The sequence below is a fragment of the Trichosurus vulpecula genome, chromosome 8, assembly GCF_011100635.1.
Source record: "Trichosurus vulpecula isolate mTriVul1 chromosome 8, mTriVul1.pri, whole genome shotgun sequence".
Lineage (NCBI taxonomy): Eukaryota > Metazoa > Chordata > Mammalia > Diprotodontia > Phalangeridae > Trichosurus > Trichosurus vulpecula.
This window is the reverse complement of record NC_050580.1, coordinates 234,395,157-234,422,290: the sequence shown is the minus strand read 5'-3', so window position 1 is coordinate 234,422,290 and position 27,134 is coordinate 234,395,157. Positions and strand designations below refer to the sequence as shown.

General features: G+C 37.6%; 1 protein-coding gene across 1 annotated transcript in view; it reads left to right on the top strand.

The window, feature by feature from the left end:
* SPTLC2 (serine palmitoyltransferase long chain base subunit 2) overlaps positions 1–27,063 on the top strand; it is a 176,009-nt gene extending 148,946 nt beyond the window's left edge. The window contains exons 10-12 of the mRNA XM_036734628.1: positions 14,294–14,429; positions 16,368–16,497; positions 21,415–27,063. Coding sequence (XP_036590523.1) covers positions 14,294–14,429; positions 16,368–16,497; positions 21,415–21,534 — 386 coding nt within the window. The 3' untranslated portion in view covers positions 21,535–27,063. The remainder of the gene's footprint in view (positions 1–14,293; positions 14,430–16,367; positions 16,498–21,414) is intronic.
* Positions 27,064–27,134: the final 71 nt, after the last annotated feature.

The following is a 27,134-nucleotide window of genomic DNA, read 5'->3' as shown; positions in this document are numbered from 1 at the left end:
ATTTAAGATAATTGAAAACTTTGTTTATATTGTCAATTGACCTTTGTAGTTAAATTTGTATTGGATAAATCAATCAACATCATTAAATGTATACTATGTGCTAGATAGAGCTAGGCAGAACAGCATATAGAGCAATGGGCCTGGAGTCTGGAAGACCCCTCTTCATGAGCTCAAATATGATTTCAGATGCTTACTAGTTGTGTGATCCTGGACAGGTTACTTAACTCTGTTTGCCTTAGTTTCCTTATCTGTAAAGTGAGCTGGAAAAGGAAATTATAAACCACTCCAGTATCTCTACCAAGAAAACCCCAAAAGGATTCATAAAGAGTCAGACACAACTGAAAAACAACTAAAGTACAAACAGCAATGTGTGCTGGGTGCCCAGCAAAGACTAGGAGGAAGTAGTCTGTACTCTCAAAGACCTTATGTAAATGAGGTATATCATGCAGGTGATAGTACTGGTTTTGTCAGTAAAGTTGCTTATTTCAATCTATGCTCATTCTATCCTATTCTTTTTCCTCAAGTATCTTAAAGAACTTTTTCAATGCTGTTTAAATATACCTAGTTTTCTCTGCCCAAAGGGCCATAAAACTGTGCATACCCTTTAATCCAGCAATACCACTACTGTACCCCAAAGAGATTTTAAGAAGGGGGATGTATTTGTACAAAAATATAGCAGCTCTTTTTGCGGGGCTAAGAATTGGAAATGGGGGGGGGGATGCTCATCAATTGGGGAATGGCTGAACAAGTTGTAGTATATGAATGTAATAGAATGTTATTGTGCTGTTAAGAAATGATGAGTAGGATGATTTCAGAAAAACCTGGAAAGACTTACATAAACTGATACAAAGTGAAGTGAGCAGAACCAGGAGAACTGTGTACACAGTAACAGCAATATTGTGTGATGAACAACTGTGAGTGACTTAGCTATTCTCAACAATACAATGATCCAAGACAATCCCAAAAGAGTCATGAGGAAAAAATTGTATCTGCCTCTAGGGAAAGAACTAATGGTATCTTTAGGCCAAAACAAACTATCTTTCTCTTTTTTTCCTTCCTTCCTCCCTCCTTTTCTTCCCTCCTTTCTTGCTTTCTTTCCTTCCTTCTTTCTTTCTTTCCTTCTTTCTTTCTTTTTTTCTCTTCCACAAAATAACTAATATGGAAATATGTTTTACATGATTGTACATCTATAACCTATGTCAGATTGCTTACTATTGCAGGGTGGGGGAGAGGGAAGGATAGCATTTAGAACTCAAAACTTTTCTTAAATGAATGTTAAAATTGTTTTTAAATTTAATTGGGGAGGAAATGTTTTTTTCAAAAGTATACCTTGTTCCATTTTGTAATAGAGGACAAACATTTATATGATTAGCTTCCAATAATAATAGCTGATATGGTACTTTAAAGTTTGCAAAGTGTTATATATGTCATCTTGTCTGAATCTCACTGTCACCCTGAGAGGTAACTACTTGGATACTTCCATGATTTTATAATCTCTGAAAAAGAGTTCAAGTCCTGCTCCTGACACTTACTACTTAGGGAAATCATTTAACCTTCCTTGGCCTCCTTTTCCTCACTTGTAAAAAGAAGGGATTAGATTAGATGAGCTATGAGGTTCCACCTCTAGATCCATAATCCTGTTATCCTATTTTTCTTGATGGTAGTAATTTAACCCATTCATTCTTCATCCTGTGCAGCTCTTATCCATATCCACTTATAAATCCTCCAGAGGGGAATCCACCTTGATTTTAAATATATACCTTTGACTATGTAAAGAAAGGGTTCTTCAGTGCCTATGCTTAAAAAAAAAATGTTTAACATAAATGAATGCTGTATTTTACTAAAGGCTGGCTCAGCCCTTCCACAGATATCTGCCAAGATACAGTGACATGTGCAAGGGAGACCCTTCTTGCAGGCGAATTGAAGTTCTGCCTCTCCAGTTACTTTTACACTCTTGCTCCTTTCCTCACCTTTATATCTGTAAGAGGGCTGAACTGGCATCCCTTGTGGTGGCTGTAGTTTTTAGGCAGAGACTTTTGAAGTTAACCCTTTGGCAGTGTTCCAGGGGAGCCTCCCCCTAAAATTATGTGTCTTAAACTGCCTCTGTCAGAAAAGATAAAAGAATGTACTCTTAGGTAGGAGAAGTGGGAGCAATAGTCTAGTGAATTGTTTCTAACTTTTTTTTCTGTAATAGTTACTTTGGGGTAAATTCTTTCAATTATCCTTCCTATCATGGATGAGTTTGCTTCATGTAAAAATTCTTTATTTCGTCATTCGATGTAGTCAGGGGTGTGGTCCCCTCTAAAGTAACATCTTCATACACCATCTTCCCAAAATTTTTTTTCAAGGGACTATTTGTAATTTGTTTTTGTCCCTTGGAATTTTTTTTTAACATTTATCCATTACAGTGTTTTCCTGAAATATTTGTATCAATTCCTTGTATGTTTTAATGTGAAACTTTTGTATCTGGATAAATAAAACTGATACAAACTTAAGTGGCAGAATTTGAAAGGGATGGTATTATTCCTCATCTGCTAAAATAAACTGTATGCTTATTTTGTTTACACTATCTTGACAATTTCTGAATTTGTCCACATTATACTTTGTATACAGTACTTCATCTATAAATGGTAACAATAGTTAACACCTCAGTCTAATCCCTCCTCAGTCCAGGCTTTGAAATTGCTTTAAACAAACAAACAAACAAAGCAGGGACCCAATCTTTAAAGCTGAAACTTCAACTTCAAAGAAAGACTAGTAAAATCTTTTAGGTTTAAAGACTGGGTCACTGCTTTCTTAGTAAAAACCATAGCAGCCCCAGTGTCAGGGATGCCATGAATTCAATTCCCATCAATATGTTCTTGTATTAGCCTTAAGACTATTAAATGCCTTTTCAGAAGAGTGCAAGAGTAGTTCCTTTTGGTCACTTGTGAAAAGATAGTTTTCTTTAAAAAAGAGCTTTCTTCTTGAACTATAAAGAGTTGGTTATAGTGGTCCTTTCACTACTATAAAGGAAATAATGTATTGAAAGTCCATTCATAATAGGCAGGATAATATATTCTGCAAAATAACTGAAATTTTTCTTTAAAGGGCAGTTTGAATTTAGCATTATAAATACTTGTGTGAAAGGTCTAAGATGCCTAGTCCTCAATTTCAAGATCAGCAAAAACACATGTTATAAACAAAGGAATCAGATTTCCTATTTTCCCCAAATTTTTAGTTTATTCAGTTTTTTGTGATACTTTGAAATGAACACCGCAAGAGTGATATCTGTTCCTTTTTTATCTGTACTGAATAGAATAGATAAAATGTTAGGGAAAAGCTTTTAAAATGTACAGAAACAGGGCCTTTTGTATTGTAAAAATGTGCAGCTGTAGTCCGACTTGAAAAAAAACAACAACAGGTAATGGAGGTGACTGGTGTAAAATATTGACAGCTCAATTAGTAGATATGCCAAGAAAACAATGAATATGTTTTTTGAAGCATATCGTAAAACATTGTGTCGAGCATTTTCGGTATAGAGTTTTTGATGGTGTAAATGAATAAAAAGATTGATTTTTCTCTATTTTCTCCATCCTTCTGCTACTTTCCCTTGTGTTAGACAGTAGAGTAGCTGAAGGCAGCTGATTTTGCTTTATTCATTCTGTATACACAGCCGAAGCTCACTAGTTTTAAATATTTGTCCAGGTCTGTGGGGCTGTCTGCAGTACTTAAGTTGATTACCAATTGAGAAAGCTCTCGTGCCACCAATTGCCTACTTTCACACTGGTGCCTTTGAGGGGGGAAAAATCAGCAAAAAGTGACTTCCAGATTCAGTTAGCCAAATGCACTTAATTGGAAAGTACATGTTGGAAGGGGTAGCAGTGATTTCTAAACAGTACCTCCAACCCTAGGCAGATTATATCAGCTCCTCCAGGAAATCTGTAAAGATTAAGAACTGTGCAGTAGAGTGTAAAGTGAATTAGAGGATTAAGTCTGACTGTGCATCATTTGTATAAATGTCATTGGTAGCTCGGAAGATTTCAATCAACACCTGTAATGTTATTTTTGAAGTTCCAGACTCATGCATTTTGTTGGCTGTGATGCAAGGTGTGCAAAAGAAAACAACTCACTATTTTAGCCATACTAGTTAAATGGAAAATTACATTAAAATTTAAACAGGTGGGCACATGTCAAAAGCACATGCTTTTGAAAAGCAAATTTTTAGTAAGTTGCACTAGTAACAGTTATGGCTAAACTTTTATGTCCTTAACACACTCCCAACTTTTAACCAACTGCATAGATTTCCAAGAACCTTCCATGGAAAATACCTATGACCCATTCTGTCTAGGATCACTTGTGTCATTTGGTTGAGTTGGAATATCATGAGTAGCCTTCTTCTTATAGCTGTAGAATTATATGATTACTTATCAGATATGAGAGACCTAATGGAACTGGAAATCTTCAAATTTTGTTCAACTTGGAAATCTAGTCACATTTAAACTCAGATCACCAAAATCTAATCAAAAGCTATGAAAGTATCATACTACTGATATAAAAATCAATGCTAAAATTACCAATACTGGTTAGTAATTTAAGATCCTAATGTTTGAGAAGAGCATAGGAGTTGGAAGAGACCCCCCAAAATCATCTATTCTAACCAACCCTCATTTTGAAAATGAGGAAACTAAAGCTCTGAGAGTTAAGATGATTTGCTTAATGTTATTCAGGCAGCAAGTGGCAGAGCCAGAATCTTAACCCAAATCTTCAAACTTTAGGACTCTTTTTAATATACTATACTAGCTCCTTAGAAAGTAGGTGGCATATTTTTTATTCTGCTGCTGCCCCCACCCCAATTGTAGGAAGTTTTCTTCCCTCAGTTTTTAATTGACACCATAACCTATTTCTTCCTATCCCCAATTCCTTTCTCGCCTTTTAGGTGTGTCGTAAACATTTCTCTAAACATTAGGCCAAATAATAGTGTAAACAGCCTTGAATTTCTTACCAAACTCTCTTGATGAAGAATATTCAGAAGTAACTTATGTAGTCTTCTTACTGTAGAAAATGGACTGAAATAAAAATTTTTTAAAATTTCTGCAAAAAACTAGGGGTCTTGCTATTAACATCTGTCATTTTGTAGTTTTTCTCTAATATTTAAAGTTATTTTAATTCTGATATTTTGGACAGCTAGGTGGTACAAGGGATAAACTGCTGGGCCTGGAGTCAAGTAGACCTGAGTTCATATATGGCCTCAGACACTAGCTTTGTCACTTAATTTGTGTCTGCCTCAGTTTCTTCATCTGTAAAATGGGGATAATAGTAGCACCTTCTTCCCAGAGTTTTGAAAATCAATTAAGATAATAATTGTAAAGCACTTAACATACTGCCTGGCACATAATAAGTGCTATATAAATGTTAGTTACTGGTAGTAATTGTGGTGGTGGTGGTGGTAAGAGTGTATGCAGGTAACTTTTAAAGATCCCTATTTTTCCAATTATTTTCATTTCAGTCTTACATCTCCAACTACCTAATACACATCTCAAACTGTTCTATCGATATCTTTAACTCAGCATTCCCAAAACTAAACTCATTATCTTTTCCCCAAAACCCTCTCCCTGCCCCACCCCCATCTCAAACTTTCCTATTCTTGTTAAAGGCTCTACCATCCTCTCAGTCTCCATGGCTCTCTACCATGGTGTTATCCTCAACTATCTCTCACTTGCTATATCCTATCTATTGGCAGGACCTGTCATTTTCACCTTTGTGGCAATGGATAGAACACTGGGATTGGAACCAGGAAGACTCAGTTTCATGAGTTCAAATCAAGTCACATAACCCCATTTGCCCCAGTTTCTCATCTGTAAAATGAGGTGGAGAAGTGAATGACAAATCACTCTAGTATCTTTGCCAAGAAAACCACGAAGTGGTGTCATGGAGAGTCCAACACCAATGAAACAACTCAACAACAACACCTCTGTTTTGATTCTGCCACTACCCTGGTGCAGACTCTCGTCTCCGCACTCCTGGACTGTTGCAATAGCCTACTAATTGGTCTGCCTGGCACAAATCTTTTCCCACCACAGTCTATCTTCCACTCAGTTACTAAAGTAATTTTTCTGTAAAGCACAGGTCTGCCGCGTCATTTTCTCTCCCTCTAACTCAGTAAACTTCAGTGGCTTCTTATCACCTACAGGATCAAATAAAATGCCATGATACCCAAAGTCCTTCAAAACTTAGCCTCTCCCCCATTTTCCAGTCTTCTTACACCTTACAATGCAAACACTACCCCGAAACCCAATCCCCTGTATTCTTCAATCCAGTGATACTGGCCTCCTTGATGTCCCTTGAACAAGAGGCTACAGGCATTTTAACTGGCTCTCTCTCTCTCTCTCCCCACCCCCACCGCCCTACTCCATGCCTGGGATGGTCTCCCTCTTCAGCCCTGCCTCCTGGGCTCCTTGTCTTCCTTCAAGTCCCAGCTAAAATCCTGCCTTCTACAGGAAACCTTTCTTGGTCTCTCTTTATTCTAGTTGCTTCTCTTCGTTGATTATTTCCATTCTATCGTGTAAGAATGTCTTCTCAGAAGGACTTAGTATGACAAGTTAATAGTAATGTTTAGTTCATTATAAGTTTCTAAACAATAGAATTGAATTATGGTGTGTTATTTCTGTCCAAATAATTTTTATGGATCTTCTAAACAAACCCTTGAAAATAATAATTTATGTTTGAAAAGTAGGGGAAAAAATCTTAACGTCTAATTTTCCTACCTATTCTCCCTATAGAAAAGATGAAACATTTTTGAGAACTGATTCTTCTTTATTGTTTTCTCAGTTAATAAGGCTAAATTAACAGAGTAGCATCCTAAGTTTTTGTTGTTCAGTCTCTTCAGACGTCTCTGACTCTTCATGACCCCATTTGGGGTTTTCTTGGCAAAGGTACTGGAGGAGTTTGCCATTTCCTTCTCCAGCTCATTTAACAGATGAGGAAACTGAGGCAAATGGGATTAAGTGACTTAGCTAGGGTCACACAGTTAGTGTCTGAGGTCATATGTGAACTCAAGTCTTCTTGTATCCAGGCCCAGCAATCTGTCCATTGTGCCGCCTAGCTGTTACATCCCAAGTATGAAGCGTAAAAAGAGAACTAAATTTCAAATCAAAGGGTAGACTCTGCTACTTTGGACCTCACTTTCCTCATCTGTAAAATGAAGGGCTTGAACTAAATCAGGGTTCTTAACCTTTTTTTCCTCATGGATCCTTTAACAATCTGATAAAACTTATGGACTCTTCAGAATTGTTTTTTAAATACAGAAAATAAAATACATAGGATAGCCAAAGAAATAAATTATATTGAAATAGGTTTTTTTTTTTTAAGTTCGCAGACTCCAGGATAAAGAACCTTTGGATGAGGTGTTTTCTATGGCTCTGTACTGTTTTAAAGATTCTGTGCAGAAATGCTTCTTATAATTGAGCTAGTAGATTGGAACAGAGTAGTGCTAATTCTTTTTGGCTTAATAGGATCTGCATTTCGGATAAGATTTAGATTAGAATTGAGTGAGTTCCTTTATTCTTGAGGACCCAATGATACTTCAAGAAGTCTGAGTAATATTTGAGCTTGAAAATAGATAATTAATTTTGGATTTTGTTGGTTTCCCACAGATTTTACTTAGCTATGATATTTGACCCCATTTTCTGTTTAATATTTTCTTTTTTCTTTGTGTTGTTGCTTATTGGTAATAGCAGGCAGGAACAACAAATATGAATGTGGCAAGATCAGGTTGAATGATTCCCTATAAACAGCAGAGATTACTTCTTGGGATGCAACAAAAATGGGAAGTAGATTGTCCATATTGGAATATCTTCAGCTCTACCTCCCTATCTCATATTCCATTCCATCCCATACCTCCCTATCCCATACCTGAAGAGCTTGGGTTGCTATTATCATTGTTTGACAAATCACTGGGGTCGTGTATTGTTTATGCTGATAGAACTCCTGGGTAGGTAAGGTGTCTATCTTATAGAAATTAAATTTCATCATATTTGACTAACTCCTGTAGAGTTGTTAAGCAAGTGAAATTACATGTGTGGAAACATTTCATGTTTGGTAAAGTGCTTTAGAAATGGAAGATTGTCTTTGAATGAAGTGGTTGCCAGTTCATATTTAGGAGAGACTTGAATGTTTTTCAGAAAAGTGTTTACATTTTTAATCTTTGCCAAAATGACAGTTGAACTAAATTTCATTTATTCAGACTTTTCTGGTTCTATATGTGTCCTCCTCTAAAGTATTTCCCTCTGTTTTCATAAATTTTTATTTGAGCTCAGATTTATTGAATACTAAAATTGACCATCCCATACTTGCTTTTATAAACATTGTCCACATAGACCATTGCTCATATTAAATTCTCACCTTGCCATTTGGCTGTTTGTATTTCTTCTGTTTCCATCATCTTTTGTCTTTTCACCTGATTGAGTGTGATGATGCTTCCTAAGTCTCTTAATTTTGATATTGTCTGAACCTGCCTTAAACTTTGATAAAAACATAAGGGGGGAACTTTGCCTCCCTTTGGGGGATATAATGAGGCTTCAGGAAATAGTGAATCATCACTGCTAAGACAATATCTGAAATACGTGCAATTAAGGAATCACGCTGACTAAACTACGTAGTCCACTCACGTTGAAGAAGGAGTAGATAAAATATCCCTTGAAATGTTATCCTTTGGTGAGAGATTGGGAAAACAGTCTTCAGAAGAAAGCTATTTCTAGATATTTAAGGTAACTCACCTAAATATTCTTTGGGCTGCACAAAATAGCTGAGAGAACAATTCTGAAGAGAAATGGCATGTTGTAGATGAAACTCTTTAGTTAGGAGATGATTCCAGACTTTTCTACTTAGCATTGTCCCCTGGCATGTGTTCTCTCTTGTGTGAAGAAAGACCTTGCATTTTAATCTACTTTGAAAAAGTATTTCCTTACCACCCCCTACTTGTTCCATGTATACATTTTTTTTAATTTTCAGGAAAGTTCCACTTTTTAGCAATGAGTCCATATGAGAAGAATCTGTCTAATCTTATAAATTGTGTTGTTGTTGCATTGTGTTGTATTGAGAGGCAAGTCCTATTATGAGAGCCATGGGATAAAATGTTCAAGGAGTATTCCCTTGTAAAAGAAGCTGATCTTGTATAAGGAAAACCTTTGGCATAAGACTGGTGGAATCCAAATTCTATTGCTCAATTGTCTTCTATTCTCAAGCTGTAAAAGAGGAAGGTGTGTGGATTTTTCCATAGAATAAGACACTAAGTTGTACTTTTTATATGCCTCAGACTGACTGAACAGAGTAATGAAATCTGGACTCAATATTTTCTGCCTTTCTGAGTTGCCAGTGGATGTTCAAAGTTAAGAATAGTAAGGAACCCAAGGGGAGAAACACCTACTATGTACCACACAGTATACATATGTATGACCTCAGTTTACTTTGTAGACTCAGCCTGAAAATTTTTCAAGGTCAACTCAGGAAAATCTCTTGCCACTTTGGCTAATTATGCTGTACTTAAAATAGTGAGTCAGGAACTCGGGGAACTTTCAGAAGGGTCCTGTGAAAGAGACAGCAAAACAGTATATTGCTTTTGTAGAAGATTAGCCCCCTTTTTTATTTTAGAGGTATAGTGTATTGTCAGATATCCCCTCCTCCCCCACCTTTTTGAATTATTTAAAAGGATGTTGATTTGTATCTCAATCTATAAATATTTCCAGTATTCTTACAAAATATGTTTTATATCTTTTGTTTGTAAATTGTTAGTGTAACAAGTACATATATAATCATGTATATAAAAACATATATAATAAACATACTCTTTGGGGGATATTAATTAGTCTTTATTCAGTGAACAACTGTGTATTACTTAAAAAATTCTGAATTTAAGTTTTAGAAGAGTAACAAGTTTAAACATTAGTGTACTTTAACCTTCTTAGGCAATTAGTTCATTTCTTTTCTGAGCTGGTTGGTATTCACTTTCGTGACTGACCTAGCACTACTCTTTTTTCCATGGGACTGCCGTTAACCTTCCCTTCCCCTTCCTGGAACTCAGGATAATAATACCAAACTATAGATGTATTTGCTTCAAGAAATAGGGCTACTTTAAGTGGTATATCACTTGTAAGTCTTTTAAAAGATGAAAGGCAGGGGAAAATAAAGAAAGGATATTTGAACAGTATATTCTACATGCTACCTTACTATATTTACCATGTCTTAGTCCAAATATAAACACTTCTTTTCTCCATAGTTTCTTATAGTTTATTCATTTATCTATGTCTTCTCATATAAATTTCTCCAGCTTCATGTATTTTAGAAGGAAAATCAGGAATAAAGGTTTTTCCCAGAAAAATCATTCACCCACACCCCAAATGGCTAAGACTAAAGGAGATAGGGCTGAGGGTGGGGAGATCTATTCAATCACTTCAGAAGCCACCTTCTCACTTATTTCCTCCCCTTCCCTTCCCTGTCATTCTCCCTCTCTTAAAGAAAGCTATTTGCTAGAAATGTCGCTAAAAGGAATTGCTAAGAAAAAGGAAAACTTTTATATGTTGATTGCTGAAGGAGAGAAACGTTAGGTTGATTTGTTGCTTGATGCTCTGTAACACTATGTGTAGTTCTTTTTAGTAAATAAGAGTGGAAATCTCAAAAATTATTAAATAATGCTGCCAGATGCTAGATATTTAAGTAAATAGGCTGTTTGCATTCTCTCCTACTTTTATTTTTATTCTTTTTCTTTTTTAAATCTACAAAATCAATGTTACCCAGCATGTTGAGGTAAGAAGACTGGCTTCAAAGGGAACAATTGCCATCTTTATTTTGCAGATTGGAAGCAAATCATGCAGAAATCTTTCAAGGTAGTTCAAATTTAAATGTATTCTATAAGAAAATAGAAATTATCATTTTTTTCTAGCAAGAAATTATTTCCCCTAACTGAAAGGGACCTTGCAATGAGATTATTTATTGGCATATGTTTACTAGAAGAGGGATTTTTATATTTTGGAACTGCCAGTGCAAATAAATTTCTGTTTTAGTAAGAAAACAACTATGCTGAAATTTTAAATTCTCTTTAATAGTTTGTCTTTTTAGGAGATCATGGAATAAGAGCCTGGGAAGAGCTATCTAATTGTGGCTTGATTCTTTGAAATAAAAGCTATTAATTCAAAATGTTTTTCATTCCTTTTGGAGGAGACTAGCTCCTTCACTGTTAGCATTCTCCTACCTATGGCATTAGAGTCATATGAGAACTGGAATTCTACTTGTCTTTCCAGCTCACTAACATGGTTAACACAATGTAATCTATATATATTCTTTTCTTCCAAATCTGAAATCCCTAATGGGCATTTTGGGTCAAACATGAACTACTACTTGGGGGGAGGAGCAGGATGGAAAAAAACCTGAGATAGGAAGAACCAATAAGAGTTATCTGACTGGGAGGAGGGAGAAGTACTTAGTAGAGAGACTTTCTCACAGCCACCATCTTGGGACACATTATTCATGACACTAAAATACCCCTTTTTAATCACCATTCCATAATGGCAAAATGTATGATCTCAAAGAAAGAAAGACCTATTAAAAAGTTGTTACAGTAGTCCAAGTGAGAGGTGTGAAGTGGTAGCTGTATGAGTGGTAAGAATGCAACAGATATGAATGAAGGTAGAGTCAACAAAATCATATCCTGATTGGTTATGGAAGGTGAAGGTAAGAATGAAGACTGAAAGACGACTTCTAGGTGGTGAAATCTGGGTGATAACCCTTGACAGAAATACAAACATTATGAGGAAGGATAGGTTTGGAAGGAAAGATACTGAGTTCTCATGCATTTGAAATACCTGTATCACATCCAGGTAGAAGTGTCCAGCAGACAGTTGGAGCTATGGGTCCAAACATGAGGAAAAGGATGAAGGTCTTTTTGGATTTGGGAGTTATCTATATAAAAATTCTTGAGCCCAAGAGAGCTGACGAAAGAGCAATATTTGTTCTTGGTGCTATACTAGATGCGATATAAAATGAGTTACTAGATATGAATCCTCATCTAGGAATTCACAAAGACAAATATCATTAATGCAGAGATTAATCAGTCCACAAGCAGATGCCACGTTAGGGCACTGAGGATAAAAGACAAAAATGAAACAGTCACTGTCCTCAGGGAGTTTACATTCTACAGGGGAAGACAACATATGCAAAATAAATGAAAGGTAAAATAGGATGGGGTGGAGGGGCCACATGCAGTTCTGCAGATTAGGAAAGGCTTTGTTTAGAAGGTGTCACCTGAACAAAGTTTTGAAGGTGACAAAGTATTCCAAGAGCATTCTAAGCATGTGGATCAGCCAGTGCAAAGACTTAGAGATAGGCTATGGAGTGTTATATTCAAGGAAGGGGTGGGGCGGGGGGAGACATCAATTTATCTGGATTGTAGAGTACAGAAAGGGGAGTAATTTATAATAAAGATAAGTTTGGACCAGGTTATGATGGACTTTTAAAAACTAAACAGTGGAGCTTATATTTGATGCTAGAGGCAATGGAGAGGCATTGGTGTTTGAGTAGAAGAGTGGCATGGTTAGATCTGCTCTTTAAGAAAGTGAATTTGGTTCTGTGAATAGACAGAAAGGGACAGATGTTAGAGATCTTGTGAAGGTAAAAGCAAAAATATTTGGCAACTGACAAGATATGGAGGGGTGAAGGAGAATGAACAGTCAAGGAATAATGCCAAGGTTGTAAGCCTGGGTAACTAGAAGGATGGTAGTACCCCTTAAAAACTGAGAAGGGGGAGAAAGAAGGGGATTTGGGGAGGGGAAGATAATGAGTTCAGTTTGGGACATGGTTCAGTGTGAGATGCATAAGAACTTTAGTTTCGAATATCTAATAGAGATTAGAGCTAGATATGTGGATTTAGGAGGCATCTGTATAGAAGTCAAGTCAAATCAGCAAAGCATTTATTAAGCATTTACTATGCCCTAGGCACTGTGCTAAGTGCTGGGAATACTAAAAAGCAAAAAGACTGTGCATTATAAGTAAATCCTAGAATCTGATGAGGTCACTAGGTGAGAGTATGAAGTGAGAACAGAAGATGGTTCAGGACAGAGCCTTGGGAAACACCCACACAGGGCACGGTACCAAAGAAGAACCAGTATAGGAGGCTAAACAGGAGTGGTCAGATAGGTTGGAGGGAGAACCCAGAGACAGCAGTTCTATGAAACTTCAGAGAGGAGAAAGCATCCAGAGGAAAGGAGTAGTCATGTGTCACATGCTTCCAAAAGGTAAAAATGAAAAGATAAGGCTTCAAAAAGACCAGTAGATTTAGCGATTAAGATTGCTCATTAATAACTGTAGAAACAGCAGTTTCAGTTGAGTAATGAGGTCAGAAGACAAATTACAAAGGATTTAGAAGAGGGAGTTAGCTGCAACAAGTGTAGACAGCTTTTTCTAGGGATTTGGCAATGAAAGGGAGAACAAATAGGGATGATAGGGTCCCGTGAGGATTTTCTACTGGGTAGGGGAAATTTGGACATGTTTATAGGCAACGAGAAAAAAAAACTAGTTGATGGGGAAATATGGAAAATTAGAGAGAAAAAGTGATTATAGGGGCAGTCTGCTGGAGAAGATACAGAGTCATAGTAATGTTGTCACACAACGTATTTGCTGTATGTCGCATACAGATGATAGAATGTTTTTTGTTTTAAAAAATGAAAATGAATTGGTTCGGTTGTTATTAGTAGAGGAAATCACATTGTTATGAGTTTTTTAGTTAATCAAAACAGATTCTGCCAGTATCCTCCTAGTTTTACTATCCTTCAGAAGTCCTCCCCATTTTTGAGTCATTCAGTCAGTAAACATTTTTTAAGCACATACTATGTATTAGGAACTATGTGAAGCGCCTGTGTGCTCAAAAACCACATCATTCCTAGATGACTAAGACCAACTGAATTATGCTCTGTCCACAAATACCGTAGTGACATCTGCATGTGCTGCCAAGTCTGCAAAGAGCTTTACATCCAACATCTAGCTCATTTAAGCCTCACAACAACCATGTGAGGTAGGAGCTGTAGGTATGGCTATTTCCCTTTTACACATGAGAAGAAAAAGGTTTAGAAAGGTAGGCAGTAAGTATCAGAGGCAGGTTTGAAACCCAATGTTCCCTGACTCCTAAGTCTGGCATTCTGTCTTCTTAGTCACACTGGTTGACTGGTTCTGAATCAAGTCCAAAGGAAGATAACGGTATTTGAAGAGATAGTCCTTGGTCTGTTGATGATTTTGTTTTTGTATGTTTTTCCTCAATGTTTTCCAGGCAAAGAATGTGTGCAACAGCTAGCTGAAAACACTAGGTATTTCAGAAGGCGATTGAAGGAGATGGGCTTCATCATCTATGGAAATGAAGATTCCCCTGTGGTGCCTTTGATGCTGTACATGCCAGCTAAAATTGGGTGAGTCATAGAGCAGGCTGTTGAAAAGACCCTCTCTGAACTTCAAGGGGCTAGTGTGGGAATATATATTATTTTCTGGAGTATATGCTGTTGAGGAAATTCTTTAGCTTCTTTATTAACATAATTATAATAGCCTCTATTTCCTGAAGATTATACAAACTCAGTAGATTCAGAGTTAATAATTTTTTATTTCAGCAAGTGATTGTTTATGTATTTATTTTATGTATTTATATGTATTTATGTATTTATAGAACTGCAGGAGCTGCTTTGGTGTTGGGATGTTTGAGGAAGCACTGTGGTATAGTAGAAAGAACCCTGGACTTGAAATAAGATCTAGGTGCAAATCTGGCTTCTACCATTTACTAGCCATGGACAGCACAGCCAGTATTTTACTTCTCTGAACTTCAGTTTATTCCTCTTTAAAGGGAGGACCATAGTATTCATACTACCTACCACACAGGAGTGTTGCAGAGGCACTTTACAAAGCTATGCAGCTGACAGGTGTGATTTCCATATTTACTAACATAATAAGACTGTTTTTAAGTGCACTTAGCATAGATACCCAAGGCTTGTAAGGACCTTGAGTCATCTAGCCCAGTTGCCTGTCTACAGATAGGACTACATCTAAACTATTCCAGAAAGATACATAAAATTATATAAATCATAAAGCATTTATTTACAAAGACAGAAAAACAATGACGCTCTAGAATGAAATAAAGAATTAGATGGGTTTAGGCGAGTAGATTGAGCAAAATAAAATGTTTTTACTTCGATATAATAGTGAGACATTTCTCACTATTTTTTACTCCTGTTTATAGAATATTAGCACTGCAAATGCTAGAGAGCAGTTGGCCGGATAAGGTCTAGAAAAAACTCCTGACCAGTGCTGCTGTTAAAGGACTAATAGAGAAGAAAATTTTTTCATTTCAAAGAAGTTTGAACAGCTTAAAAAGAAAAGTTGTTTGTTTTTAAACTGTGTTCCATCAACATGAACAGAAGAAAAAAGCACAGCTTAATTAAGCAAACGTCAAAATCTCCATGGATATTTGATCCATGATAAGGTATTACTTAGACAAGATTTAGATGTAGAGTCAATAGCCTATACCAGAGGTTAGCCATGTTGCTACTACAACACTCCAGAGTGCAGGCAGAACCAGATTAAAATATAACTGGGAATTATTTAACAAAATATATTTAAAATACAATACAACATAGATAATATTAATACATGGTTCTATGAGTTAATATGCACTTGCAGGGATCCTTATATACAGTTTTGCAGTTCTGTTTCTATTTGATTGACACCACTGGCCTCTACTACAAGCTTGGCTTGAGGTGGAAGGGAGATTAGACAGAACTATGTGATCTTCTAAAGCCAGATGATGAACTGGCCCTGCAAACAAAAGGAAGAGCTTAATTTCAAAAGCAATCTTGTTCTCAAGCTAATCAAAGAAGTTCAGAGTCTGCAATTATTTTCAATTCTAGGGGCTAAGCCAGTTGACCAAAAACTCAAGTGTGGTAGGTCAAAAATAACCAAATCAGAGCTGATTTCTCTTCTGCTGGGCAATAATTCGATCACCTGCTAGGTGTGAAATCTGCCGAACCTCTTTTTCCGAGGTCCGGGGTTTAGACTTGGGTTCATTTAAGCCCCTTGAGTCACTGTAGTGTATCAGAAAGATATAGCTCATGTTACAAATCCATTTAAACCAGACCTGCCAAATATAATCTTTCAACTTTGTGAGTGAAGCCATTCGGGGGCAAGACCACCTTAAGGAATGAACAAAAGAAGCCTTTGTATCCTGTCAGTTCTGTAGCTGAAAGAAGGCAATAGGTGATTCAAAATAATCTCTAATGCACAGTCCATCCAAAGAGTAGCAGAGTTCAGGACATCAAGAGCCTTATTCTTTCTTTTTTCTTCCTTGTTGTCTCCCTTTATAGTGCATTTGGACGGGAGATGTTGAAGCGGAACATCGGTGTGGTTGTGGTGGGATTTCCTGCTACTCCAATTATTGAATCCCGAGCTAGGTTTTGCTTGTCAGCAGCACATACCAAAGAAATACTTGATACTGTAAGTTTCTCAATCTTGGGCATGTTTACAGTGATGATAATTATGTCTTACATGGGGCTAGATATAATAGAATTACTTATTCATTCATTTTTGCACCTCAATTTGAGTAGTGTCCAACACAGATGGTGATGATACACAACTCTTTACTTTTCTCTCCTAATACCTCCTTCCTTAGATCAGACAAGCAGGACAATATTCAGATACCTGAAGAACTCATCCCTTTGTTCTCATAAAGGATCCAAAGATAACATAATTTTGAGTCTCTTTCTGCTCTGGTCATCCTCGTCTTAATCCATCCCCTTATTTTAATAGAGATGAAATGATAGAGATGAAAGTGCCCCATAGTAGACCACTAGTTTAGTGGTAGAGATGAGACTTCAACACTAATGCCCTGCTTCCCAGGTCCTTTCTTTTATATGATATTGAATACTTCCTATAATTCATTGCAGTTCCATTAATGCTAAAGAGCATTTGAGAGGAATAAATGGTTTGTAATGTTGTAACCACTTGTTTTATATTTTAAATTTTCCAAATTCTTAGGGCTTTTTAAAGATCTCTTTTCTAACTTCGACAAAGCAAAATGACTAGAATCTTTAAAAATGTGCTTTTTGTGTAAGTTTTTACATTTGACAGCTACCTTATTTAACTTTGAATTTAGCTCAGTATCCCTCAACGTTCCAATTTCTGTGGTCTCTTTAATCCAATTTCTGAACCTTGCCTTGGGAATACTATAGCCTCCCATTCTGTAAAGACATAAGGGCTGGGGAGGGGGTGTGTGTGTGGAATTATTGATGTCCAAGCTTATGTAGATTTAATGCCTTATGCTAGATTTTAAGTAAGTCAGTTGCATTTTGATTTTCTCGTCTGCCCTTGTACTTTCCTTTTAAGCAGGGATTATGAGAGTGCATTGCACACTTCTGATACTACTGTGGTTACAGTGAAAAATATGACCAACTCTGGGAAACAATTTAGACTTGTCCAGTGTAACTATCCAATTTCTGGTGCAGTCATGGAAATTGTAGAAGGTAAACTAGTGAAGTGATTGAGAGAAGTTAGTCTTTCCAGAAATTTTCACATGTCTGGGAACATTCAATTTAGCCCTTTAATTTTAGACATTATGATACACTTTTGAACTGCATTTGAAATATTCATATCTCATGGCCTTTGATGGAAATAGGCTGTTTCCATGGGTAAGCCTATTATGAAATAAAATAAAAATGAAATTCAGATTACATACCCTGTGAACAATGACTTTTTCCAACAAAGCTGCGTAAGTTAGATTTGTTTTAAGGGATTAAATTTCATTGACTTTCATAACCTGTTTATTTCCTGATTGAAGCAGGAATTATCTAAAAGTACTTGAAATCATTGTTCCTAAATGGGCTTGGCCACCTCTAAGTCAATGCAAATATTCCAAAATAAAAGAATAAAGGGAAGAGCAAGGGGCCCCGCTCAGTGGGAGGGTTATCTGGAATACTCCCTCCTCCAGTGTACTACATTCAACCCTATCATTAACAGCATGGTGTTTTCCTAAGAAACCATTCTATCCAGTGATTCAGAAGTCCAGGGTAGACTATTTGTTATTAAATGGTGAAATATATGTAATGCTTCCTTATTTCTGTTCTTATTAAATAAACCCACGCAATGGGCATTAGTTTTCAGTTACAATTTATAGCTGTTTTATGTAAATAGAACTTCCTTGCCTGGAATATTTGGCATGGGATCAGAGGGAAACCTTGAAACCTGTATCCCTTTGGGCCAGTGTGGGTTTTTTCTTTCATTTTATGGTGATGAAAAATATTACACTCTTCTGAAGTCAGAGTTCACAAATGCCATTTCCTTTGTGGTCTTGGCAAGTCACGTGGTCTTTTTCTTTTAAATTAATAAAATCCTAAATCAGAGTTTAGGAAAAAATGGTTAATGGACTTTCCCAGCTGAAATTCAAACTTAAATTGTTTCCATATGGAGCTTTTAGTTCAATATCTTCTCAAAGGTGCCCACTGTTCTTATGGCAAAGTTCAGCTTTTAGTAACCTCCCGTTCTCTCTTTGGAATGAAGAATGTCTTTCTGCTCAGCCTAAGAAGCTTGGGGGAGCTATTTTATTTTTCTCTTTTTTTATTTTTAAAAGAAACATTCCTATTTATCTAAGCTAAATAGTTCAGTTTAACAATTACTGTCTTTTGTAGTGACTAACAGTTAATCCTTTGGAGGAAGAGGGTATGAAAACCAGAATCTTTCAGAATAATGTTATTGCCACAGGGCTAGAAGGAAGATACTCATTCAACCCATATTTGGTTTAAAAAAAGAACAAAACTTGGGGATTAGTGAGGGGGAAGAACACATTGTGGAATAAGGCTTCACTGGGCTTGGGCCTGCCCAGAAATATCCCTATGGCTCTCATTAGAGCCACACTTATCTCTAGGAGTTGCTCTAACTCTCCTCTGATCAGACTTGCTAGTTGATACTTAGCAACTCCAAGGGATAAGGTACTAGATTAATGATAAATCTTAGTTCCAGGAGCTTGGCCTCCCCTAGGAGATCTAGCAAGAAGGTCCTGAGGCAAGAGTGCAGCTTTGGGTTGTGGAATGCTTAGCACAAGAGCAGATGGCAACATCCCTTTTTCAAAAATCGTCTGTTAAAAAGCTACTTTCCGTGGTGCTGAGCAAAGGTGGTTGTTGTGTTTGTCCTTCATTTTAGAAGAGGACCATGATGTCACGGAGATGATGACGTGACTTGCAGTTGACTTTGATTTGAGTGAGGGAGGGCTGCGCAAGGTCACCAGCCTCACTTTCTCCTCCAGAGCCATCTGGGGCCAGTGACCAGATACTCATCAGAAAACTGGAGATGGCCCAGGATGCATTGGGAGACCCTGGATCTTTCAGGCTAAGGTCTTTTCAGGTTCTCACTTTGAGTGAGGTTACACCCATTCAGTGAATAGGCCTCTTTAAGAAGTGGATCAAGGGATGGCCCCTTTAATAAAAAATAAAATCAAACTGGGAGGGGAAGACCCTCAGGGTTCCTGACCAAAAGAGAAACTGTTACTATTTAGTATTTACATTCACTCTGTGCTAGGAGGACCTGTCGTCCAATCTGTGAGCTCCAAAGTGACTGGGTTGAAGGCTTGGTCCTTAAGAAAGAAATCTAGCCAATAAACCCAAAGTTAAAGTGGCAGCTTTCACCCATCAAAATGTACCTTAGCTTGGGCAGAGCCCCCTCAGGTAAGGGGAGAGGAGGAGAGGAGAGGCTACTCATAGGTTATCTTTGCCCTTCGTTCTTGAAGAGGACCATGATATCAGGGAGATGATGAGGTGACTTGCAGTTGAGGAAGGGCTGTGCAAAGTCACCAGCCTCACTTTCTCCTCCAGAGCCATCTGGGCTCATCAGGATGACTGGAGATGGCCCAGGCTAAGCAAAGAGAATTAAGGAAAAAAAAAAACAAACCCAAAAACAAAGTCTCTCCCCTCTGTTTATTTCACAGTTTTTCCTGGTGCCAGCCCTCTCCCTGAGAGAGCTGCATTTGTGTTCACTGGTTTAGAGTAAACAATTTTGCCAGCCATTTTGAGAAGGTCCTGCTCTAGGTCTGATGCTTTCTACTGCCATGCTCTGGAGGAATCCCCCACCATATTAATTCCTCTGTCTACACCAATAGCATTCAAAAGCTGATTAAGAAATTTTCCAGTACTGTCTTAACTCATCTTCTCATTTACAGGGAGGAATGATATTCACTTGAGTTGAACCTTAAAAGTGTAAGAGTAGAGAGGGATGGAGAAGGAAATTGAATGAGACAAAACAAATATTCAGAGATTGTAAAAATAAAAGCAGACAAATGTGGGAAAGGAAGAGATGAGTAAAGGATTGTAGCACAATAAAAACTAACTGCAGAGAAATTGGACGAGAAGCTTAATTCTTTAAAGAAAGTTTGAAGTGTTAATTATCCAGTTGAAATTTGCATCTTTGAAACATTCTCCCTCTCTTCACCTGTTGAATTCCTAATCATCCTCTAATCAAACCAAATCAAAGTACACTTTATCCAAGAACCCTTCCTGGTAGCATCCTTCGCACTCAGGCCTCATGTGTCATGGTTTTGCAGCTCTGACAAAAATATACACAATATGTGATATCCTATATTATCATATATGCACATTTTATTCACATGTATCCCCCTATCCTCAAGGCCAGGGGGGTCATGTTTTATCTCAACTTTGTTATTCCCTGTATTATTTATCATAGTACTTTACACACTGTAAGTGATTAATAAATGTTAATTCTGTTTGTAGAAGGACCATTTTGGGGAGGGAACATGATTTTTTTTGACCAGTTTGGTGGTTGAGGTTTTGGTTTCCTTGTCTTTTCAACTTTATTTCAGCAAGTCAGTAAATATTTACTAAATACATGCTATATGCAAAGCAGCATGCTACAGTTACAAGTACAAAGACCAAAAAAAAAAAAAACAATGCCAGTCTTACAAAAATTTACTAGTCCCAAGAAAAAATGAATGATATCAGCCAGTAGATTTGATTATGTATTTATACATAAGTTCTCTGGCACATCCCAGATTCATTCCCCAGGTAAGCAACACACATCCTGATTTTCTAATGTCAAGTCTACATGGTGGTTAATAGTATACTCTCTACCTAATAGTGTACTAGGCACTTTAGAGACCTACGAAAGAAAAACGTGGTCCTCACCTTAAAAGAGACTAAATCTCTCTGGTTGTGACTGAAGAGAATTTTTTTCCTAGCTGTATGTCCAGACTTTTCCTGAGCGCTAGAAGTATGCTAAACTGTATGACCAAACCAAAAAAATAAACATCAGCCATGCCCAATAAGGTTGCTGCTCCATAAATAACTATGATGAAAGAGATATGCTAATATTCTGCTGACTAGACTGATCATTTTTTGTCTTTACTCTCATCAGGCATTAAAAGAAATAAATGAAGTTGGGGACCTGTTGCAGCTGAAGTATTCCCGTCACCGGTTGGTACCTCTGTTGGACCGGCCCTTTGATGAGACTACATATGAAGAGACAGAAGATTGAGCCCTCTTGGTGGCCTTTAAAGGACACCCTCCTTCACCCAGGACAATATGTGGCCTTTCTGAGCCCAGTCTAGGAACCACACTTCTGTGGCTGCTTCACGTAAAAGACATTTTCTCACAGTGCTGAAGGTGACCACATCCAATCCAAATGGCATTTTGTAAATAGTGAAAGTTCTTTCACATTCTTTCTCTGCTGCATCTCTCCTTCAAAGAAAGGTGTCTTATTCTTTGCCTTCCTACCCCCACCCCCACACATTTTTGGAAGAAGAAAAAAAGGTTTTGTTTTATAGCTCTTGTCCTGTTGAAATCACGATATCCTAGCCTGCCTTTGGCTAACCCCATAAACCACTCCCTACCCTTACATCTTTCCTTACCATTCTCTTCCCAGGTAACCCTTCTCTGCAAGCTATTGCTGCTGTTGGTTAGAGAGTGGTACCTGCAGAGAGAATTCACTGAGCTCCTCCTCCTTAGGAAGCAAGTGCCTTCCACTTATCTCCCATCCAGTCCTTGAAAGTTATTAATGTTTAAACCCTAATTTAACCAGACAGATAATCAACCAAAGCTCTCTTTCTTTAGTTTTGTCTTAAGTTTAAACACTTGAAACTTAGCTTTAATTTTTTTTTTAAGATAACAAATGTTGCTAACAGGATCATTATGTAATTCCCCCTGCCCGTGGGCCTCCAAGACTTTGTCCAATATCCATTTTCATCCTGGCCACCAGATGTTTCTTACTTTGCCATCAAGTGTTTCCTCATGATATTCATAAACCTAGAGTATCTCCAGGCAGGACAGGATTTTCCCCCATTAAGCATATTTGATATTTATGAGACAGCCATATCCCATTCCTATTTAATCTCCTTTTGCCAGTGAGACCCTTATTGGTGAAGGCAAGTTTCCTGTTTTGGTATTTTGTGTACATAGCTGCTCTACACTGTCAGGTGGTCGATTGATATTAGACAGGGTTTTGTAAAAGGATCACAGAGAAGAGTCCTGTTAATGTAATTGACCATGGTTTATGAATCTTTTTCTTGCTGCTTCCTATATCTCAGAACTGTGGCTGTCCACAGGAAAAGCTGTTTCCAGTCAGAACTTAGAATGATTGAGTAAAATAGGGATAAGTTCTCTGCCTGGAAACTACTCGGTATATTTCTATGAAAGGATTAACATTGCTACACTAGCTCTTTTTAAAGGCCCACTTCCTTTTTCTGGTTATATCCTGATCAGTTTACCTTTGTTGTTTTCCATCAAAACACCTACTGTATTAAAGAGATAGTGTTACTTTGGTTATTTTAACCTGCTTTTGACACTGAGAAACTTTACTGCTTCCTTGTTAGCTAGACTTTGCCCTTTTTTCTGGGAGGTTCAGAATGCATCCTTCCCCTGAATTGGGTTCCTTGGACCCTCTGCCAGTGGGGCCTGCTTATATAATCCATGTGTATCACATGGCCAGAAAGCCAATCTGGACACCACCATTCCAAAGCTATTTTTCTTTTAACCAAAGCCTAAAGGGAAAATGTTCTTGGCTTTATTATACCCAAAGTTAGCTTGTCTTTCCAAAAGATAAGGGATCATCAAGCACCTCAGGGGAAGGTTGGGAAAGGAATGGAAAAGAGTACTTTGTGTATGGACTTTTGCATGTGTGTGTGTTTTGAAGCCATTTGTTTTACTGGCAAATTTTCTCATCTCAAATGCTATCCAGGCAGCTTGTCATCAACTGTAGTATGTTTGTGAAGAAATGCTAAGTTGTTAAGTAGAAGGCGGAAAAAATACTATTGATGGGGTGGTTTTGTTATTTGCTTTTAGTGTATTAAATATGTTGATTTCCTTGATACCCAAACTTAAAGCTTTTAGGTAAAGTCCACATTTTTGTGCTTTTTTTTTTTTAGTTTGGAGAAAGTTGAGTGGAGGTGGAAAAGACTATATGTAACATATATGTAAGTGAAGAAATGAAGAGTAACAGGAAGGGAAATAGTCCTTCGGCAAAAGCCAAGCAAATAGCTAGTTTTTCCTAAACGAATGCTTCCCCATCATAGCACCAATATGCCAGGTGACAACATCTGCCCTTCAGTTGAAGAGAATCTCCAAAATCTCAGACATAGACTTTCAAAATCAGTGCATTTTTCTATCCTGTCTTTTACCTTGGGATATATGAGGTGGTAGCAAATGAAAATGTGTGACATTTTATGGCCAGTTTAAACTATGATTTTACTTATAAGGGACATAAAACCCTTATGTTATCTAGAATTCCATGCTTTCTAAAAGATGAACTGCTATTTTACTCTAACCTGTGGAAGAATGAATTACACATAATGACTGGTTGTCTCCCTTCTTGATACTGTGATACCAACAGTCTAGTCAGATTTCTAGTATCTTTATTTAACTGTTTTGAAATCATTAAATCTACCTGTTGATTAATGAGATGGAACCTGGCACACCAGTCATGACAGGATACCCTGATCCACTGTGGTGTGGGAATCTGATAGGACTCTTTAAGATTGATCAATTATCACCAAAGACTGGGATCCAAAGTACTATATTAAGCACTGCAGAATAGGCTGTTTCCTCTTTCCTCATCTTTACCTCCCCCCTTCTTCTCCCTCCATTTCTTTAGCAAATGACTTAAGCTGATTTGAAGTTCATATTATTTGGAGTACATATCAAATCAATCCTCCCCTCTGAGAAATAAAGTTGTTGGGTTCAGATTCAGTAGCTATGTCTCCCTGAACCCCCAGCAATGTGAAATTGAGTAGAACAAGTAAGAAGGGTGGAGGTGGCAACCTCTTCTGCCTTCATTTATGCTTTCACCAAACACTTTACAGCATTCTTGCTTCAACACAAATAAATGGAACAATTGTAAAGCATTCCTGGAGAGATTCCCTTTAGGAGTAGGACTTAGAGAGCTTTCTCTTTAGTTTTGGATGAAGTCATCTTCATTTCAATAAAAATATATTTAGCTCTAGACCTTTAAGGAACTATGAACATGCAGCCCACTTAATTGAGCCTTTGCCACTTATAGAGTGAAAAGAAAGCGAGCACTTCTCAACATCATTTTGGAGGCAAAGAAAAGGGGCGTTACTTTCTGGGATTTCCCTCCCTACTCACCACTCTGAACTCTGCTTTCTTAATTTACCCTCTTTTCTCACTCAATTCCCTCTTTTTTTAAGTTTCTTTCCCCCAGAGAAAGCTGGTATGATGGTATACTGTTTGTGGTGTTTTAGGATGAGTATATCAGAAAATTTCTTTAGGTACATGGGTCTCTCCAAATGCATTTGGCCCAACTTCTTCTGGCATCCTTTATTCCCCCTCCCAACTTAATAAGGAATCAGCCTCCATATTTCTGACCAATAATCATTGAGCTGAATTTCCCAGAATCTACATATGCCTCTGCTGTCCATGAATATAGGGAGAAAGGATGAAGAGGAAGTTTCCTAATTTCTTTAAAGGAAAATCCTGAAGTATAGTCCAGCTACTTCCATTTCTTTGTCTTCCAAATTTGTGAGGAGACTATCTCCCTCAGTAAGACTGGACTTGGTGGCCATGCTACCCTATTAATCAAGCGATGAGTAGGGAAGAGAAATAGTTTAGTTAGTATATCTTGATTAGGATAGTATGGAGGCATGGCATAAAATATCCAAAGAAACTGGGTTCCTATTGAAAAGCTCCAGGTTCACTGACTATAGAATAATACTTGGGTGAGCTATTGTTCCTTACAATTCAGTTGAGATACTACCTGCCTATTCCTTCTCCTGGTGCTCCATATGTAAAGTGACTTTTTGAAATTTCTCTTTGCATAACGTGGACCCTATGTGATGTGAAATGAATGGAACTAGAGAAGTCCTTTTTCCTTATGTGGTCTCATTCACAATGTGATTCATGGAGTAATGTTGAATATTCCATGCTGTTAAAATAGAGCAGAGCATCAGTATATAGTGGGAGAACATCAAAATCAAGACTAGAAGACTCAATACTGCTCAAAGAGCCTTCAAGTGTGGCTGCTACTTGTTTTACATGGGGGCACAGATGTCAGACTGCAGTTCAATTCAGCAAGCTAGGAAACTGAACCACACATACCTGAGAGAGATAAGCATGTCTGCTCCCTGCTCAGCTTTACTAATATGAAATGTAGTTCTCAGACTCCCAGTCTATTGCCACGTGCATGACACAGGCAGGATTTGGCAGCTGTCTCTCTCCCTTATCATGCAGAACAAATGCCTGGAGCCAAGGAGTAATTTTTGTTGGATTTAATTCAGTAGAAAATGTTGTGTCCTCTTCTGTCCTTTTTAGCCTCTCAGATGTCCTGAGTATATCCTGCTATAGGTTGAATGCCTGATTCGGGGAGGGAACCAAAAGGGTTGACTCATGTTCCTCCAATAAGAATGCTGTTTTGTGGCCTGTAACTAGTGAGTGAGTCTAGAGTTAATCTTGTTCCCATCCCACCCCAAACTTAAAGAAGAAAGTAGGGAAGGGTACAGACAAGAAAGACTTTGTTTACTGTATAATGCACATCAAAAATGGCCTTAAACTGTGATTCTTTTTGGTATGATGTGTTTTCATTAACTGACCCTAAAGAATGTGGTGACTTAAACTGCAGGTACTGTATTCCTAATGAAGTGATACCTGCGATTTTGTTCCTTGCTAAGCAAAGTGGAGGGATAGGGAGCCATAGAAGGAAGGAGGAAACAACCTCTTTTGCTTTCTATTTGTGTTCCCGTACTATGATCTCCATGGATATGCAGGGAATAGTCTTATGCATAAGGAGACCTGATTCAGTTCCAAACTTGCTTTATGCAACATTCCATATCCAAGTCCTTCATGCAAAGCTTGGTAAGTTGGCCGGGAATTCCTGGAGAATAAAGAAGGGGAAATAGTAGGAAGAAAGTTAGGGCTTCTCACTGCCTGGTATGGGATAATGACTGGCCTTTGCCTTCCTTGAAAGGGGTCTTGTTCTAGTGATTGGAAATGGGCAAGTGGTTGGAATGATAGAAGCACAGGTTATGTTACATCACCCCGACCTCTTTCAACCAGCATCCCTATACAATCTTAATGATCCCCCTCTGTATGAAGGCAGCTAACATAAAGAAGACAGGGGTAAAAGATATGGGTTAAAAATTAAGGAAACAGCTTTTTGTGGAGCCTGAGCTGTCTGGTGGCCCAGATTTTTCCATTGCCATAGAGGAGAGGACAAAGTGAAATTGCAGGGAGTGGGGTGGAATTGTCCCTCTCTAGTCCTATGATGTACATATATACATACCCTTGGAGGGAGGAGGGGGATAGATTGTAAATATGAAGCATTTTAAATAAAATTTTGTAACTGATTCCCTTCTACCACCGAAAAATAAAGTATTTTATGCCAGATGATCTAATTTTTTTAATTGTTGGATGACTGTGAAACTGGGTACAGTGGGAGGGAACTGTTCATTCAGCTTCAAAAGTGCATGTTCAACCCTGAAGGGAAACTGCCTGGGATAAATAAGAACAATCCATGCAAATCTATTTATGTTTTTGCCCAATAAAATACTCAGAAAGATGAGTTTTGGCTTCTTTCTTCAAAATCCTTGAAGTTTATGAGTTTAGGAAAGAGGCTTTCCAATGGGAAGAACA